The 20,364-nt window shown below is 42.9% G+C and overlaps 1 protein-coding gene across 2 annotated transcripts in view; it reads right to left on the bottom strand.

Moving 5' to 3' along the window:
• Positions 1–20,364, bottom strand: part of LOC127029095 (F-BAR domain only protein 2-like) — a 104,386-nt gene that overhangs the window by 59,298 nt on the left and 24,724 nt on the right. Inside the window, exons 6-7 of one of the 2 annotated variants that reach the window (XM_050914735.1) lie at positions 13,736–13,840; positions 280–378 (exon numbers count right to left, since the gene is read on the bottom strand). In XM_050914735.1, coding sequence (XP_050770692.1) covers positions 280–378; positions 13,736–13,840 — 204 coding nt within the window. The remainder of the gene's footprint in view (positions 1–279; positions 379–13,735; positions 13,841–20,364) is intronic. The other variant, XM_050914736.1, reaches the window with a different exon arrangement.

Here is a 20,364-nt window from a genome sequence, read left to right as displayed (position 1 = left end):
TTTAGTAGATGTTCAAATCTCCTTCAAACATCTCATAAACAAGTTCAGTACTTGCATAATGTTTGATATCTGTGGTAAAAAGAACCACATCTGCTTGAAAGTCTTTTGAATTCTGTGGATCATTTCTGTTTATCTCCTTCTACTCATACTGGTTTAAAAAGTTACCATCATTTGAAAGATGTGATCTTGTAATTACCACAAACACAGTAAGAAATGTTTCAATTAATAGTTAAGAAAAATATGTAGCATGATCCAAACAAATGATAATATTAAAATTACCTCTCCTATTTGTAAATGAATTTCTTTTATGGTATTTGACAATGATTCTATAATCTCTTTCATATGAAGAAGGTGTGTTTCTTCAAGGTCTTGAAATTTCTGTAAACCAATACAAGCAATTATTCATAATGAAAATAATTCTTGAAATACTAAACCTTAAATTTTAATAATTAAATATACTAAACAGAAAAACACAATTTTTTTTTTCAGATCTTGATCATGGTAATTACAGTGTTGAAGAAAGGAAGGTGCAGAATTCAGTTATGAAACTTTATAATATCCTTTTAGAACCATTATCCAACTTTTTTACTTACTCTTTAAACCTTCATCTATCTTGATTTTTCTAAAAGTCTGACCTATTTCTACCAAAAGAAAATAGGGTTGGAGGGTGTTTAAAAAAAATATCTTTTTTCCATAACTGAAGTTTCGGTTTTTCATCTAACCCCAGAAATCCTATTTCTGGATCTGTTTTGCACCTCCTCCTTATCTTCCTTTCTTCCTGCTCAGAATATACACGTTTTCTCTTTCTCTAGTTAAATCTATATCCTTTGCTTCTTTAAATGCAATTCATTTGTTTGATCTTTAAACTCACTGTATAAAAGCTTTGCAGTTTGTCTGGAATTTGTCCTCCTGTTCCATCTTACCCAGGCTTCCACCTGACACCCATTTTAAAACCATTTCCAACATCTCTAATGACCCCTTCCTAGCCAAAGATCAGAACTAAAAATGTCCTCATCCTCCCCAACAGTCAACCATAACCATCTTGAAATCTGTGTTTACTCCTGCTCTGTCCAAGTTCTCTTCCTACTTCTGTAACTGTCCAAACTTTGGAGCACCACTTAATCCTCTCTCCAATTTTTCCAGGGTTCTCTGAAGACCACCTCTCCAAATTTCACACCTCCTGGTAACTCTGATTCACAAACAAGTACAACTCCATACAGACAAGTCAAATATCTCTTAACTTCTAAACTCTCAATCTTTCTTTTGCCATACTTATATGCCCCTCTAGCCATCAAGCAAGCAGATTAAAATTATTTTTTTTCCTCAAGCAGCCTTCCTCTGTAGCCTATTCTATGACGTTACTTTTTTACTGACTGCCTGATTACATAAACTATATTATTTTGCTTTCAAAGCTATCTATGGTCCATCTCTATAATATCTGCTCTCAATCACTATCAGGGTGTCAACACCTGTGTGCAATGTGATCTTCCAGCTTGTTTCCACTACCTAATTTTTACCTAAACTCAAAGTCAACTTTTGAGATTATGCCAATGCCACTTCCTTTGTGTTTGGTTTGAGCTCCCCATAAAACTCTGCAGAACATTCTCCTTTAAACTATTCTCTATAATGCACATCAAAACAGCTGGCCATTCAGAGATATTTTTTTTGTCTCATATCAGTGGACAGCACCCCCCTCCTCTCGATTGTTTCCTTATTTCTTGTTTATTGTTTTATACTTAAGATTTAAAGTCTTTGAAGTAGAAGCCATCTTGGCCTTGTACAGTACATAACACAAAAGGGTCTGATCAAAGACTAAAGCTATCTAGGTACTCTAATACAACCACATCTTCATATCATAGATATAATCATTAACCAAATTGTTTACTTTCACTTTTGAAAGATCAGTCCATTTTGAAAAGATGTACTGAAATGAATCTGTAATGTTAATGACCCAACAAATGCAAGTCAATTCTTAGCATTTTAAGCCACAATAAAAATGAAAAATCAACAGGATCTTTATCTATCCAACTCAGCATACAGTTTAAGTAAGCATTATTCCTTTTTATAAACATGTACATTTTCCTGTAAGTTTTAAAATGTGAAGAATTATTACTCATTCTTGAACTTTATTTATATGCAGACTGCTCAACAGCAAAGTTATCCAGTCAACTGCACTCAGTTCTAGTTAAGACAGAAGGACTTTCAAAGAATAACTTAGTATTTTCAGCTATTTGATCTGTTCCAATAACTGACTGTGCTATGTGATTATAAAAAAAAAAAGCTTCTAAAAAGGTGAAGTAACTGGCAAATGAGACATGTTTTCTTAACAAGTGCATAGCAATTGTATAATACAACTATAGTTTTACTCAGAAAAATCTTTCAACATGAAGAATTTCTGCCAAATCCAATATCTAAACAACAAAGTGAATTATATTTTCCTACATCTTTAATCACAAAAAAACCTTCCATGTTTATTGCACCAAAAAAAAGATAACTTGCAATTTAAGATTAGGAAGATCATGTTTCTAAATTCAACCTCTCAAAATCATGTATCACAAGCCACGTCACTTTGATAATTGCAAGTAAGATAGTACATGACAAAAAAGGAAAAATATGTAAACTATATGCAACAGGATTGGTGGAGTTTAACTAAGAAAAGAGGACAGTTAAGTGAGGACATTACTACATGATTACCTAGAATAAAGCCACAGCTATTCAAGGTGTTCACGTCCTCAGAAAAAATTTATCTGAACAGCCTAAGACATATTTAAGCCAATTGTTTTTGCACTGAAACAGCTGAGAATGTTCACACTGCTCATTTTTTTTTTCAGAATTAGTATATTTCAAGTGAAATGTACTCCAAATTAAGATAATATAGGGTGCGATTGATTCAGAAGTGGGCTTCCACATATTCACAAGTGGTGTTATTTTTCCTACCGCATCTTTAAAGTAGCCCCCCTGCAACCAAACTGTAGATGCAGCTACACCATTATACTTAAAACAAATTCCACAGATAGGACTTATACTGGCAGAATTCCAATTTTCATTTCCAATATGGATAGCCGTGGAAGGTATTAGTTTCCAGGTGTCCATTATCACATTAAGTGAAAATTTAAATTTTGAGTAAAGGGTTGTTGCAGTTAAGGAACTAAGGTTATTTACACAAGTGTGGTTTGTAGTGAGAGGTAAATCATTTTTGTATTGCAAAACAAATAGCCCAAAAGCATGGTCACATTTTCCCAGCTGTAACATCTGGTATAGCAAAAAGATTTTTTTTCTCTCTCTACATCTCAGCCTAGTTTAAATATTTAATGCCTAATAACACAAATAAAGCTGAACAAAAAACATCTTCATATTCTGTCTCTAGATACAAAATAAACTGTTACTTTTTTCATTCTTTTGTTGTCGTGAATTGTTCAAATGAAATTTTTTTTAAGACATTATGAAAAGCCTAGCTAATTTGCTTGCTGAAAGCCCCTACATTTTCCTTCACTAATTCACTGACAATAAAATCCATTTCAAATACTCTTCATGTTTATCTTCTGTCAGTTCTAAACAAGAACTTTTCATTACTCACAGCTTTCTTGCTCATTGGAGACAAGTTTGCAGTACAATTTTAGCAAGGCCAGTTTATTAAAGTCATATTTGTTAAATTTTTTCTTATTGTTTCAGAGAACAATAAGTCAACTGCTATAAATACAGTCTCTTTCTTGTAAGGTAAGGAATAAACAACAGACAGCTTTTGTGAGACTAAATAAAGATTTAAAGCAACCTGACTGAACTTGCTCTGAAGCGGATCAGAAGCAATCACAGGATCTATTTCAGTGGGGGTTCAGTAACTTCCAGAGCAAGGTAAATAACAAACAGGGCAGGAACTTGTTCAATTATTCTAGATAGATCCAGAAGAGCCACACTTCTATATGGGTTGAAACAAATCAACGGAACAGTTCAGTATTTTTCTGGTATTACTTGATTTCTTTGTATCAAAAGGTGGGGTCTACAGCAAAAGTCATGCTGCACTACAATTTATCCATACCGCACAATGATGGAGTTACTGGAACACTTACTGAGGGTCATGGTTTAACCCCAGCCAGCAACTAAGCACCACGCAGCCACTCGCTCACTGCCCCACCACCCCTGGGATGGGGGAAAGAATCAGGAAAAAAACCTCGTGAGTTGAGATAAAGACAGTTTAATAGGACAGAAAGGAAGGAAAAACAATGATAATGATGACAGTAATAATATGACAATAGTAATACTAAAAGAATTAAACTATACAAAGCAAGTGGTGCACAATGCAATTGCTCACCACTCGTTGACCGATGCCCAGTTAGTACCCGAGCCACGATCCCCCCTCCCAGCCAGCTCCCCCCAGTTTATATACTGGGCATGATGTCATATGGTATGGAATATCCCTTTGGCCAGTTTGGGTCAGCTGTCCTGGCGGTGTCCCCTCCCAGCTTCTTGTGCCCCCTCCAGCCTTCTTGCTGGCTGGGCAGGAGAAGCTGAAAAATCCTTGACTTAGTATAAACCCTACTTAGCAACAACTAAAAACATCAGTGTGTTATCAACATTATTTTCCTATTAAATCCAAAACACTGCACTATACCAGCTACTAAGAAGAAAAATAACTCTGTCCTAGCCGAAACCAGGACAGCATCCACCCCTTATTCTATACCATCTACATCATGTGCAGGTCCCACACTTTCCAATGCATTTTCAATTAATCACCACCACTTTTGCTGCCTTTTGATACATATACACACAGATATCATTCCCTTAACGTATAAGCCTTTACAATGTCTATTTAAAAGGTTCGTTGAGTTCATTCAGTCCATGACTTTGGGCTCCATCTGTCATAACAGTCTGTCTGGGCAGGAGGGATGGTGCGAAGTCTGCTCAGTCGGCAGAACAGAATCCGGCTTTGGTGCAGTGCAGCGGGCAGATGACATTGGGCGCAGCAGGAGGATGGTGTGTGGTGTTGGATTGTTGCATGCTGAAGTCAGTCCTGGTTCCATCACCATTGCACTTCACTCAGTTTTGTCAAAGTTCATTCTTCATTAATTTAGATAATTCTTACTGTAATACTGTTGATATAGCATAACAACTATAGTAATGATGACATACAGTGGCAAGATTGTATAGCAATTAATAGCATACAATTTAATCTATTGGCTGTTCTCACCTAAAATCAAATCCCCTTGAGGCACACATTGGACTTCCCCATCCTTCCGCATCACCCACCAAGTGCACCCAGGTCCTTGAGCAAAAGCAATCCCACGAATGGCTTTGCCTTTGCCTGAGGCAGGAGTAACCCAGACTGTCTTCCCTAGCATATTTTTTATGCGCACTACAGGGACTTTATCCCCTTCTACAGTACGTAAAAGTTCTGATTGGGCGGGGCCAGCTCGATTGGCAGATCCTCTAGTGTTGACTAACCAGGTGGCCTTTGCTAGATGTGTATCCCAATGTTTGAAGGTCCCACCACCCATTGCTCTCAATGTAGTCTTTAACAATCCATTGTATTGCTCGATTTTCCCGGAGGCTGGTGCATGATAGGGGATGTGATACACCCACTCAATGCCATGCTCTTTGGCCCAGGTGTCTATGAGGTTGTTCCGGAAATGAGTCCCGTTGTCTGACTCAATTCTTTCTGGGGTTCCATGTCACCATAAGACTTGCTTCTCAAGGCCCAGAATAGTGTTCTGGGCAGTGGCATGGGGCACGGGATATGTTTCCAGCCATCCGGTGGTTGCTTCCACCAGTGTAAGCACATGGCGCTTGCCTTGGCGGGTTTGTGGGAGTGTGATATAGTCAATCTGCCAGGCCTCTCCATATTGATATTTCAGCCATCGTCCTCCATACCACAGAGGCTTTAACCACTTGGCTTGCTTAATTGCAGCACATGTTTCACATTCATGGATAACCTGTGCGATAGTGTCCATGGTCAGGTCCGCCCCTCGATCACGAGCCCATCTATATGTTGCATCCCTTCCCTGATGGCCTGAGGTGTCATGGGCCCACCGAGCCAGAAATAATTCACCCTTATGTTGCCAATCCAGATCCACCTGAGCTACTTCAATCCTAGCAGCCTTGTCTACCTGTGGATTGTTTTGATGTTCTTCAGTGGCCCGGCTCTTGGGTACGTGGGCATCTACATGATGTACTTTCACAACCAGGTTCTCTAGCCAGGATGCAATATCTTGCCACAATGGGGCAGCCCAGATGGGTTTACCTCTGCGTTGCCAGTTACTCTGCTTCCATTGCTGCAACCACCCCCACAGAGCATTTGCCACCATCCATGAGTCAGTATAGAGATAAAGTATTGGCCACTTTTCTCGTTCAGCAATGTCTAAAGCCATCTGGATGGCTTTCACCTCTGCAAACTGACTCGATTCACCCTCTCCTTCTGCAGTTTCTGCCACTTGTCGTATAGGACTCCATACAGCCGCCTTCCACCTCCGATGCTTTCCTACAATGCGACAGGACCCATCAGTGAACAGGGCATATTGCCTCTCCTTTTCTGGCAGTTTATTATACAGTGGGGCCTCTTCAGCATGCATCACCTCCTCCTCTGGTGATATTCCAAAATCTTTGCCTTCTGGCCAGTCCGTGATCACCTCCAGAATTCCTGGGCGACTGGGGTTTCCTATTCGACTTCATTGTGTGATCAGTGCAACCCACTTACTCCATGTAGCATCAGTTGCATGATGTGTAGAAGGGACCTTCCCTTTGAACATCCAGCCCAGCACATGCAGTTGGGGTGCTAAGAGGAGCTGTGTTTCAGTACCAACCACTTCTGAGGCAGCTTGAACTCCTTCATATGCTGATAATATCTCCTTTTCAGTTGGAGTATAGCGGGCCTCAGATCCTCGATATCCCCGACTCCAAAACCCTAGAGGTCGACCTCGGGTCTCCCCTGGTGCTTTCTGCCAGAGGCTCCAGGTAGGGCCATTCTCCCCGGCTGCGGTGTAGAGCACATTTTGAACATCTGGTCCTGCCCGGACTGGCCCAAGGGCTACTGCATGAACTATCTCCCGTTTAATCTGTTCAAAGGCTTGTTGTTGCTCAGGGCCCCATTTAAAATCGTTCCTCTTCCGGGTCACTTGATAGAGAGGGCTTACAATCAGACTATAATTTGGAATATGCATTCTCCAAAAACCTACAACACCTAAGAAAGCTTGTGTTTCCTGTTTACTAGTCGGTGGAGACATAGCTGCTATTTTGTTGATCACATCCATTGGGATGTGACGACGTCCGTCTTGCCATTTTATTCCTAAAAACTGAATCTCCTGTGCGGGTCCCTTCACCTTACTCTGTTTTATGGCAAAACCAGCTTTCAGAAGGATTTGGATTATTTTCTCCCCTTTCTCAAAAACTTCTTCTGCTGTGTTGCCCCATATGATGATGTCATCAATGTATTGCAGGTGTTCTGGAGCTTCACCCTGTTCCAGTGCAGTCTGGATTAGTCCATGGCAAATGGTGGGGCTGTGTTTCCACCCCTGGGGCAGTCGATTCCAGGTGTACTGGACGCCCCTCCAAGTGAAAGCAAACTGTGGCCGGCACTCTGCTGCCAAAGGGATTGAGAAAAATGCATTAGCAATATCAATTGTGGCATACCACTTGGCTGCCTTTGACTCCAGTTCATATTGAAGTTCTAGCATGTCTGGCACAGCAGCACTCAGCGGTGGCGTGACTTCATTCAGGCCACGATAGTCTACTGTTAGTCTCCACTCTCCATTAGACTTTCACACTGGCCATATGGGGCTGTTAAAGGGTGAGCGAGTCCTGCTGATCACTCCTTGGCTCTCCAGTCGACGAATCAGCATATGGATGGGAATCAGGGAGTCTCGGTTGGTGCGATATTGCTGTCGCTGCACCCTTGTGGTAGCGATTGGCACTTGTTGTTCTTCGACCCTCAGCAAGCCCACAAACAAAGGGTCCTCTAAGAGACCGGGCAAGGTGGACAACTGTTCAATTCCCTCTGTCTCCAAGGCAGCTATACCAAAGGCCCACCGATACCCCTTTGGGTCCTTGAAATACCCTCTACTGAGATAGTCTATGCCAAGGATGCATGGGGCCTCTGGGCCAGTCACAATGGGGTGTTTCTGCCACTCATTCCCAGTTAGGCTTACTTCGGCCTCCAATACAGTTAGCTGTTGGGATCCCCCTGTCACCCCAGAGATACAAATGGGTTCTGCCCCTTTATAGCTTGATGGCATTAGAGTACACTGTGCACCGGTATCCACTAGAGCCTTATACTCCTGTGGGTCTGATGTGCCAGGCCATCGAATCCACACAGTCCAATAAACCCAGTTGTCCCTCTCCTCCGCCTGGCTGGAGGCAGGGCCCCTCTAATCCTGGTCAGAGTATTTGTTACTCACTTCTTGTAAAAATGACTTAGAGGTCCCTTCAAGAGGGTCAGAAGCCCTCCTACTCTGTCTGGGGAATTGCTTGCTGGAAACCGGAGCGGCATCTTTCCTGGAAGAATCCCCTTTTCTGGTTGTTCTTCCTTTCAATTCACGTACCCGTGCATCTAGGACCAAGGTAGGTTTTCCATCCCACTTCCTCATGTCCTCTCCGTGGTCACGCAGGTAAAACCACAGGGTACCCCGTGGCGTATACCTTCTATATTCTCTCTCTTGATCAGAGGAATGCTCACTCGTAATAGCTGAGATATTGGTCTGTACAGGTGGGGAGTAGGACTTTTTGATCAGTTCAATCAGTTCTTCGGACTTTTCGGACAGTTTTTCCACAGCCGAGACACAGGCTCGTAGGGATGAAGAGAGATTTTCTTCATATTGCCGGAGTCGGCGAGCCATTTCATCCACTGTCGGTGCCTCTTCGTCTTTCCAGGTTAGTACTGCCAATGGGTTGGCATACGATGATGGTGCGCTCCGTACAAACTTCCGCCACATGGGTTGTACGCATTGGACTTCATTTGGATCTCTGGGTAATTGTAAACTGTCCGGGTCATAAGAAACCATCTCTAGCACAGCTAATTCCCTCAGGTACTGGATACCTCTTTCCATGGTGGTCCAGTTGCCTGGTTGACATACAACATCTTCCTTGAAGGGATACCTTTCCTTCACACTTGACAGGAGTCGCCTCCAGAGGCTGAGGGCTTGTGTCCCTTTTCCAATCGCCTTATCAATGCCCCCTTCCCTAGAAAGGAATCCCAGCTGCTTGGCTTCCCTACCCTCTAATTCCAGGCTACTAGCCCCATTGTCCCAGTGTATTGGGTTTGCGTGGCAAGGTTTTGGTAGTGGGGCGGGGGGCTACAGGGGTGGTTTCTGTGAGAAGATGCCAGAAGCTTCCCCTATGTCCGATAAAGCCAATGCCAGCGGGTTCCAGGACGGACATGCCGCTAGCCAAGGCCGAGCCAATCAGTAACAGTGGTAGTGCCTCTGTGATAACATATTTAAGAAAGGGAAAAGAAGTTACAGGGGAGTTGCAGTTGCAGCCAGAGAGAGAGGAGTGAGAAGATGTGAGAGAAACAACTCCGCAGACACCAAGGTCAGGGAAGAAGGGGGAGGAGGTGCTCCAGGCGCCGGAGCAGAGAGAGATTCCCCTGCAGCCCATGGTGAAGACCATGGTGAGGCAGGCTGTCCCCCTGCAGCCCATGGAGGTCCATGGTGGAGCAGATATCCACCTGCAGCCCGTGGAGGACCCCACGCCGGAGCAGGTGGATGCACCCAAAGGAGGCTGTGGCCCCATGGGAATCCCGCGCTGGAGCAGGTCCCTGGCAGGACCTGTGGACCCGTGGAGAGAGGAGCCCAGGCTGGAGCAGGTTTGCTGGCAGGACTTGTGACCCTGTGGGGGACCCATGCTGGAGCAGTCTGTTCCTGAAGGACTGCACCCCATGGAAGGGACCCATGCTGGAGCAGTTTGTGAAGAACTGTAGCCCATGGGAAGGACTCACATTGGAGAAGTTCATGGAAGACTGTCTCCCGTGGGAGGGACCCCACGCTGGAGCAGGGGAAGAGTGTGAGGAGTCTTCCCCCTGAGGAGGAAGGAGCGGCAGAAACAACGTGTGATGAACTGACCCAAACCCCCATTCCCTGTCCCCCTGCGCCGCTCGGGGGGGAGGAGGTAGAGAAAATCAGGAGTAAAGTTAAGCCTGGGAAGAAGGGAGGGGTGGGGGGGAAGGTGTTTTAAGATTTGGTTTTATTTCTCATTATCCTACTCTGATTTGACTGGTAATAAATTAAACTAATTTTTCCCCAAGTCGAGTCTGTTTTGCCTGTGACGGTAACTGGTGAGTGATCTCCCTGTCCTTATCTCGACCCATGAGCCTGTCATTATATTTTCTCTCCCCTGTCCAGTTGAGGAGGGGGAGTGATAGAGCAGCTTTGGTGGGCACCTGGCATCTAGCCAGGGTCAACCCGCCACACCCAGCATCGGAGCAGCCAGGTGATAATGTGCTCACCTGGACGACGGCTGAAATCTTTTCGCATATCCCGCAGCTCACTCAGGGATAGAGATCGGGTGATTGCCTCTGGTTCTGCCTCTTCCTCCTGTTCTCGTGATGACCCTGGTTCATCTTCATCCTTCGTTAAACGAACTGATTTTTTTGTATATTTCTTCTTCTGTACAGGGGCGACTGATACTGGCACAGGTTGGTTCTCTGGTTCAGCCGCAGCGCCTGTCGCAGGGGTCGGAGTAGCCGCAGCGCCTGTCGGTCTGTTTTCCCTCCCTTCCCCCTGAGGGTGCTGCACAGTATCGAGCAGTGTTTGGTAGATACTAGCCAGGGCCCAGCACAGTGCGCTAAGTTGTGCCTCTTTGGAATAGCCACAGCATTTTCCTTTCAGATAGTCTATCACTTTATCAGGGTCCTGTAGTTGTTTGGGAGTGAAGTTCCAAACCATTGGAGGTGAGAAGTTCTCTAGATTCCTGCCCATATTCTCCCACATGCCATGCCACCCATGGCTATCCAGCCTCGGGGCAGATTTCCAAAAGGTATTCTTAAATAGTTGTTTAACCTTAAACAAGACCTGGAACACATTCAGGAGACATAGCAATAGGAACATGCTGGTTTGAACATCCCAAGGATATTCAAAATTCTCAAGAGCTACTGTAATTTGCCTGGAGGAGAAGGGGAAGCTGAAGAAAGGTGTCTTCCCCGTGGCTTGGCTCTCCGAGGAGAAAAGGTACAAGGTGTAATTATTAATAGTTTCTGATAGACGGCTCCCGAAGTACGGAGGTGACGGCAATGCTGAGTACAAATACCAGATTAATTTCATGACCAGCAATTCTATCGTATCCTAAGCCAGTGTTACAAAGTACAACAACATGATAACTCTGGCCCAGTTCCCACGGGTGATAAACAGCACAACAGGGAGCATATACTGCAAGTAAGGTATTACATAACGCACCTTTAAGAACAAGTGCACCAACTTTGAGAGCAAATACATCAACATTGTGACCAGCAACTATTGCACTAATATAATGTATGTTTATAACAAATTTGTTCTAACACATTCCAGTCAGATTTGTCGTTATCTCAACCTGTCGAGCCCCACGTTGGGCGCCAAAAAGGACTGTCATGGTTTAACCCCAGCCGGCAACTAAGCACCACGCAGCCGCTCGCTCACTTCCCCCCACCCCTGGGATGGGGGAGAGAATCAGGAAAAAAAACCTCGTGAGTTGAGATAAAGACAGTTTAATAGGACAGAAAGGAAGGAAAAACAATGATAATGATAATAAAAATAATATGACAATAGTAATACTAAAAGAATTAGACTATACAAAACAAGTGATGCACAATGCAATTGCTCACCACTCGTTGACCGATGCCCAGTTAGTTCCCAAGCACCGATCCACCCCTCCCAGCCAGCTCCCCTAGTTTATATACTGGGCATGATGTCATATGGTATGGAATATCCCTTTGGCCAGTTAGGGTCAGCTGTCCTGGCTGTGTCCCCTCCCAGCTTCTTGGGCCCCTCCAGCCTTCTTGCTGGCTGGGCAGGAGAAGCTGAAAACTCCTTGACTTAGTATAAACACTACTTAGCAACAACTAAAAATATCAGTGATTTATCAACATTATTTTCCTACTAAATCCAAAACACAGCACTATACCAGCTACTGGGAAGAAAATTAACTCTGTCCTAGCTGAAACCAGGACACTGAGCAACTACAGTAGTTACATTAACAGGAATACTGCAAAGAAGTTACCATTTTGGGTAACAGCAGTATGTGTTCACATGTCAGTTTGCTTCCACCTTATTTGTGGAAACTCTCCAGGAGGTATGTTACACTTCAATGGTAAAGATTCTTTTGTTACTATTATATTATACTTGCTTCTAAGAATTGTTTTAAGATACATTTAAGTTTAAAAATGATGCCTAGTCCCAAAATTCTCAAGTGACTGGAGTCACACATGCCAATCCCAATCAAATTGCCTAGGGGTAACTGATACACATATATTTTAAGTTACAGTGAGAGAGACAAAGAGAGACAAAATGCTAAGGCAACAGATATAAATGTATAAGGTGGACACACATTCAAGTAAGTCCAGGCCAGGTGTCACACCCTCTAAGTCAGCTTAAAGACACAAGTCTCTACCCTTAATACCACATTGCCTCTTCTTTTGTGCCAACACAAATGCTTGTGTGATCTCTCAATAAACCAGACCCCAGGTCTCTTCTGGGTTAAAGCCAACCTTCCTTAATACATTAGTTTTAGTTGGATCAGTTCTACAAGGTAGTTCCTTGCACAAATACTTGACAAAGGAAGAAGCATGGAAAGAGATGAACTAGATCAAGTTCTAATGAAGTTTTAAAAGTAGGAAAGTAGTTTATAGTTTAGGACAGGGCAGTTTTTTACATGTCAGTCTACATAATCCCCATACAGTAAAATCTTAATTTCCAAGGAGTTAAGGAAAACCCTAACACTTTTCCACTTCTACGTTAATAATACAAGCATGACTGAATCTCCCTAATAATTCCATCTATGCCTAAAAATTAATCTTTGAAACTAAGGGAGCAAAGAATCTTCAACTGAAAAGAAAATTCCTATCTTGTAAAAGCTTTACTAAACTAAGAAAAAATATACAAATAAATATGCCAGCCAGTCCTCAACTAAATATTACTACTAAAAGCAGAAACAGTGAGGTTTGCTTTTTGATATCTGGAGCAGTGGAAAAAAGTCTGCTATCAACAGATTTGAAAAAGAAACTTTAAAACAACAAGCAGCAGCATGTGTAATCATACAGAGAACTTGATATCCTCTGAAATACAGATTAAAACAGCTTTAAAAAAAACCAGAAATTTGAATAGATGTAGGGGCTTTTGACCACCTCAGATAAACCCTGGAAAGATACTTTAACAAGCTGTTACTGAAGTGTTTTGCCAGAATAATAGTGAAAAAAACCATGATGGATCCCAGTTTTAAAACTCCTATGAATGAGTTCTGGCTCTCCAGCAATTCCTGCATGAGCATCTACAATATTTCCAAAAGTTCATTTTGTTTTCTTCCTAAAAGTTTCTTCAAAAAGTCTTTCTAGAGTGCTAGTGTTCAACTGTGTCATTCAAGGACACTGCCATCACAACATACATGGTCAATGTTTGCCCTTCAAACATATTACTTCTGACATTATTGTTCATATCAATTTCCAATGGAGATCATTCTTATCTTGAACCAAGTTTTCAAAAGCTTTGATTTCAGATATCTTCAGAGAGATAAAATAGAACGTATTAATTTATTTTAAAGGTAACTCATTTAATATAACACTTACCTGTGCAGTTTCTGTCATTTTCTGTTCAAAACCAGATTTAACGACAGCATATTTCTCCACGTATAGTTTATAGGTATCTGTAGCTTTTTTCGATTTAACTGCTGCCTATAGATTAGTACAAAAAAAAAAGTGTCAAATGTCACACATCCAATCTGATCCAAGGCTTTTAAAGTCACTATTAAAAGAAAGCCTAGGATGACCTATAAAAATATTCAGGGGCATATCAAAACAGTGAAGCATCATAACAAAATTTCACCACCAAATAACTCTGATTCAAGCCATTAGAGATTTTTATTTAAAGCTATACATAAACCACATAAAAAGGTAACAAAGCAATTACCTCATTTAAATCCCTTCCCCTTATCAGCAATGACTAACTTATACTTGTTTTGAAATAAATATTTTAAAATTTGTATTGCTGAAATTAACTAATTAGCTCATGTCAAATATTTAAATCTGCAACAGAAAAGCAGGAAGAAAGCAGGGCTGGAATACAGAGCAAACAGTTATTAGTGAAATTCTGAAAGAGTTAATGGTAAAAAAGACAAGGTGGCACAGTTCTCTGTTAGAAGTGAAGGAAGAAATATAAGGGAAAAGACATTCAAAAGTACAGGTGTTACTGTATTGGGTTTGCGTGGCAAGGTTTTGGTAGCGGGGGGGCTATAGGGGTGGCTTCTGTGAGAAGCTGCTAGAAGCTTCCCCTATGTCCGATAAAGTTAATGCCAGCGGGTTCCAAGACGGACCCGCTGCTTGCCAAGGCCGAGCCAATCAGTAACAGTGGTAGCGCCTCTGGGATAACATATTTAAGAAAAGCAAAAAAAGTTACAGGGGAGTTGCAGTTGCAGCGAGAGAGAGCGGAGTGAGAAGATGTGAGAGAAACAACTCCGCAGACACCAAGGTCAGTGAAGAAGGAGGGGGAGGAGGTGCTCCAGGCGCCGGAGCAGAGAGATTCCCCTGCAGCCCATGGAGAAGACCATGGTGAGGCAGGCTGTCCCCCTGCAGCCCATGGAGGTCCATGGTGGAGCAGATATCCACCTGCAGCCCGTGGAGGACCCCACGCCGGAGCAGGTGGATGCCTGAAGGACGCTGGGACCCCGTGGGAAGTCCGCGCTGGAGCAGGCTTCTGGCAGGACCTACGGACCCGTGGCCCCGTGGAGAGAGGAGCCCAGGCTGGAGCAGGTTTGCTGGCAGGACTTGTGACCCCACGGGGGACCCACGCTGGAGCAGTCTGTTCCTGAAGGACTGCACCCCGTGGATGGGACCCATGCTGGAGCAGTTTGTGAAGAACTGTAGCCCATGGGAAGGACTCACATTGGAGAAGTTCGTGAAGGACTGTCTCCCGTGGAAGGGACCCCACGCTGGAGCAGGGGAAGAGTGTGAGGAGTCCTCCCCCTGAGGAGGAAGGAGTGGCAGAAACAACGTGTGATGAACTGACCCAAACCCCCATTCCCCGTCCCCCTGCGCCGCTCGGGGGGGAGGAGGTAGAGAAAATAAGGAGTAAAGTTAAGCCCGGGAAGAAGGGAGGGTGGGGGAAGGTGTTTTAAGATTTGGTTTTATTTCTCATTATCCTGCTCTAATTTGACTAGCAATAAATTAAACTAATTTTTCCCCAAGTCAAGTCTGTTTTGCCCGTGATGGTAATTGGTGAGTGATCTCCCTGTCCTTATCTCGACCCACGAGCCTTTCGTTTTATTTTCTCCCCCTGTCCAGCTGAGGAGGGGGAGTGATAGAGCGGCTTTGGTGGGCACCTGGCATCCGGCCAGGGTCAACCCGCCACAGTTACGTCAATGGAAATTTTAAGATTAAGAGATATTTGAAAGTGAAGTTAATGCAGAACATACTGATGGCCAGATTTATGCAGTTCAGTTGCTTATAATAGTTCTTTTTGGCTTTATGATTTATTGATTTGTTTCATTATTTGTTGCTAATAAACCAAAATGTTCTTTTTGTGGGCTTAATATTCTTAAAAGACAAAAGAAATACAGGAGAATCCCAATATTACATGGACAAAACTGAATTAAGTGATTGTTTTTGGTAGAGAAAAAGTTATTTTCAAAGTTTACAGCATGACAAACATGAGATGAAGTTTTTCACAACTTTGATATTCTTGCTATTTCCAAGTTAAAAGCCAATTAAAATAAAAATTATTTGCCTTGAACATCAGCTTTTTTCTAGCTTCTGTGTTCAACATGCCTACTTTATTGAAATTTCTGATCAGTTGTAACTCAAAAGTATTTCTGAACTGTTAATGACATCAGTAAAGACAGTTATATATTTACTATTTGTTCTAGTTCCGAATAGCTTTCCTCTCTTCTTTCAAATGAATTTCATCTGTTCCACAGTAAAAACGGAAACTATTTCTCACTTGCAATGACTTATAAAGCTGACCACTATCTATAACTTTCAAATGAATTAATATAAAGATGCCCTCTGGAAAGATATAGTTATATTCTGCAATTTCCAAGAGAAAAATAACTGAAAATCATGAGTAACAGTATAGTGTTAGCACTTGTTCACCTGGGGAAACATCAACCAGGACTTCAAAGGAAGAGGAATCAAAGCTACAGTTCCATTTTTCCAGTTACAGAGAAAGCTTAAGCAGATCTTGCTCATGTAGTCCTCTAAACCCAGCATAACAGAGCCTGAAAATACTTCACTGTATGAAGAATATGGATCCTTCAGGCATTAAGGATGGCATGACAGGATGTATCAAACCCATCAGTTACTTGGCTCTGAATTTTACTTCATGATTCTCACTTTTGCATATTCACATAGGGGAATTCCCAAGAAGAAAACAGTCCTATCTTGTTTCCCAAACACCATTTACTATACCAAAAGTAAAAGGTGCTCTATGAACACCTGGTTTTAAAAAGAATTAAGATTGCTTTGCAATAAGATGATTCCAAACTTAATCATTGAAAAGGAAGGAAATGTCAAGTTAAAAGACTTGTTTTTAAAGTCTTTTTGTAAAGCATTATGTAATTGAATCCCATATGCATGGGATTGACACAAACAAAACATTCTCTGTCTCTTGTGGTTGTCTCTTGTTTAACCATGAGCAGAATTGTGTTACGTGCTGAAGCATCTACAAAACCTCCTCAGCAAGACAAAATGATAAAGCACACAAACATTGTACAATTAACTAGTAATCTCTTCTGAAAACACTATGTGTCTATTATCAGGTGCAGCAATTGCTAGAACTCTATTTAGCAGATTTACAGTAATTGAAAGAATAAGTATCAGTCAAGAATTTTTGTCAAGTCACTATAGAGAAGTTAATATATCAGAGAACAGGAAATTATTACACAAGTTAACACTAACTTTCAGCTGCAATGAAAACTGCAAGCTCTCAGATACCTCCTCAGATTCTTCAATAAAGTATTTCTCCAAATATTTTGCTTTGTGATAAGCTCTTAGCATATTGGTGCAGATCCCCCACTTTCTGATAAAGCAGCTATTCTGATTTTGATAAAAACATTTTTCATGTTATGCTAAAAGTAATAAAGCTATTCTCGGTCAAAGGAAAAATAAATTAATGCAATCTTTGTCACCATGTTTCTGAAATTACAAGTGTAAATTTGAATAAAGACATGACTGAAGAGATGTGACGGTCACAGTTACCGGCTCCCACTGGAAACATTTTTGAAGTATTAGCTGAGCATTCAACTATGGCCTAATTGTTCAAACAAAAGTATCTAGGGAAGATGCATAAAACAGTAAGAAATGGCCTTCAGCCTATAGTGCTTCCTCTTTCTCCCTTCTGCATGTAGACATTAGTCAGACTGAACTTTTTTTTTGTTTCCAACTGGACAAGAGACTGCAAAGTTACATCTCAAAAGCAAGCCTTCCATCAAGTCAATTTTTCCTACTGAAAAATTTCAATCTATTCACAAGAACTCAGAAAAATTGTATTTTGAATAAACTGGCAGGAAAACATCTGCCATCCCACATATTTCTGATTCATGTCTAGAACCCAAAACTGACTGTCCAGGCAGAAGCTAGGAAAAAAGCTAAATTTATATTAAAGATAAAACAATCAGAACATGGTCAACAGGATCACTTTTGTCATCAGTGACAAACAATAACCAACTCTATCTGCTCCACCAAGACAGCAGTACAAAAGGCACTAAGACCATTCTAACAAGAACAGAGCCCTACACAGATCAGATAATTGAAATGGAAATAGGCAGAGGTATCAAGATTTAAAAAGAGAAGACATCATTAGAGACAGGGAAACATAACCTCTTTCCTCTACTACTTTGTTTCCTGAAAACCAAAAAAAGTTACAGTGTTGCCACCAGGTCGAGGGAGGTGATCCTTCCCCTCTACTCAGCACTGGTGAGGCCACACCTGGAATACTGTGTCCAGTTCTGGGCTCCCCAATACAAGAGAACAGAATAGACTATTTCAGTTGGAAGGGACCTACAACAATCATCTAGTCCAACTGCCTGACCACTTCAGGGCTGACCAAAAGTGAAAGCATGGTATTAAGGGCATTGTCCAAAGGCCTCTTAAACACTGACAGGCTTGGGGCATCGACCACCTCTCTAGGAAGCCTGTTCCAGTGTTTGACCACCCTCTCGGTAAAGAAATGCTTCCTAATGTCAAGTCTGAACCTCCCCTGACACAGCTTTGAACCATTCCCATGCATCCTGTCACTGGATCCCAGGGAGAAGAGATCAGCACCTCCCTCTCCACTTCCCCTCCTCAGGAAGCTGTAGAGAGCAATGAGGTCGCCCCTCAGTCGTCTCCTTCTCTCCAAACTAGACAAACCCAGAGTCCTTAGCCACTCCTCACAGGACATGCCTTCCAGCCCTTTCACCAGCTTTGTTGCCCTCCCCTGGACACATTCAAGGACCTTCACATCCTTCTTAAATTGTGGGGCCCAGAACTGTACACAATACTCAAGGTGAGGCTACACCAATGCTGAATACAGAGGGATCATCACCTCTTTTGACCGGCTGGTTATGCTGTGTTTGATGCACCCCAGGATGCAGTTTGCCCTCTTGGCTGCCAGGGCACGCTGCTGACTCCTATTGAGCCTGCTGTCAACCAGCACCCCCAGATCCCTTTCTGCAGGGCTGCTCTCCAGCCACTCCTCTCCCAATTCATACTTGGGCCCAGCATTACTCCGTCCCAGGTGCAGAATCCGGCATTTGTTCTTGTTAAATTTCTTGCCATTCATGATTGCCCAATGCTCCAGTCTATCTAGATCCCTCTGCAAGGCCTCTCATCCCTCGAGAGAGTCACCAGCACCTCCCAGTTTGGTATCATCAGCAAACTTGCTAATGGTGCATTCAACTCCTGCATCCAGATCTTTGATAAAAATATTGAACAGATCTGGCCCTAGAATTGAGCCCTGAGGAACACCGCTGGTGACCGGTTGCCAGCCAGATGCAGCCCCATTCGCTACAACCCTTTGAGCTCTGCCCTTTAGCCAGTTCTTCACCCAGTGCACCTTGAACCTGCTCATCTTACAGCTGGGCAACTTGTCCAGAAGGATGCTGTGAGGGACAGTATCAAAAGCCTTCCTAAAATCCAGAAAAACTCCATCCACTGCCTTCCCTTCATCCACTAGGTGGGTGACCTTATCATAGAAGGATATCAGATTAGTTAAACAGGACTTTCCCTTTGTGAACCCATGTTGACTGTGCCTGATGATTGCATTGCTCTTTAAATGTCTTTCAATAGCACCCAGTATGATCTTCCCCATAATTTTTCCAGGTACTGAGGTTAGACTAACAGGTCTGTAGTTCCCTGGGTCTTCCCTCATGCCCTTCTTGTAAATTGGAATAACATTGGCTAGCTTCCAGTCAGCGGGGACCTCCCCAGACTCCCAAGACCTTTGGTAGCTGATTGAGAGGGGTCCTGCTGTAACATCTGCTAGCTCCTTCAGTACTCTGGGATGAATCCCATCAGGCCCCATGGACTTGTGAACATTCAGCTGATACAGGCGATCCTTTACAATTTCAGTGTCCACAAATGGAAAGTCACTGTTCCCGCGCTCGTGGTCCTCCAACTCAGACCTTGGGCTGCCCAGTCCCCTATCAGTATTATTAAAGACTGAGGCAAAAAAAGCATTGAATGCCTCTGCTTTTCCTTCATCCCTATTAGTCAGATGACCATCTTCATCAAGTATTGGTCCAATGTTTTCTTTAGACCTCCTCTTGCTATTAACGCACTTAAAGAGAGACATGGACATACTAGAAAGAGTCCAACGAAGGACCACAAAGATACTGAAGGGACTGGAGCATCTCTCCTATGAGGAAAGGCTGAGAGGGCTGGGAGTGTTCAGCCTAGAGAAGAGAAGGCTCAGGGGAGATCTTGTCAATGCATGTAAATACCTGAAGGGAGGGTGCAAAGAAGACGGAGCCAGGCTCTTTCCAGTAGTGCCCAGTGACAGAACCAGAGGGAATAGGCACAGACTGAGACATAGGAGGTTGTCTCTGAACATCAGGAAACGCTTTTTTTACTGTGAGGGTGACCGAGCACTGGAACAGATTGTCCAGGGAGATTGTGGAATCTCCATCCTTGGAGATCTTCAAAAGCCATCTGGTCACGGTCCGGGGCAACCAGCTCTAGGTGACCCTGCTTGAGCAGGGGGGTTGGACAAGATGACCTCCAGAGGT

Source organism: Gymnogyps californianus, unplaced genomic scaffold (genome assembly GCF_018139145.2).
Source record: "Gymnogyps californianus isolate 813 unplaced genomic scaffold, ASM1813914v2 HiC_scaffold_69, whole genome shotgun sequence".
Lineage (NCBI taxonomy): Eukaryota > Metazoa > Chordata > Aves > Accipitriformes > Cathartidae > Gymnogyps > Gymnogyps californianus.
The sequence above is the reverse complement of the archived record's forward strand: the minus strand, read 5'-3'. Positions and strand labels throughout refer to the sequence as shown.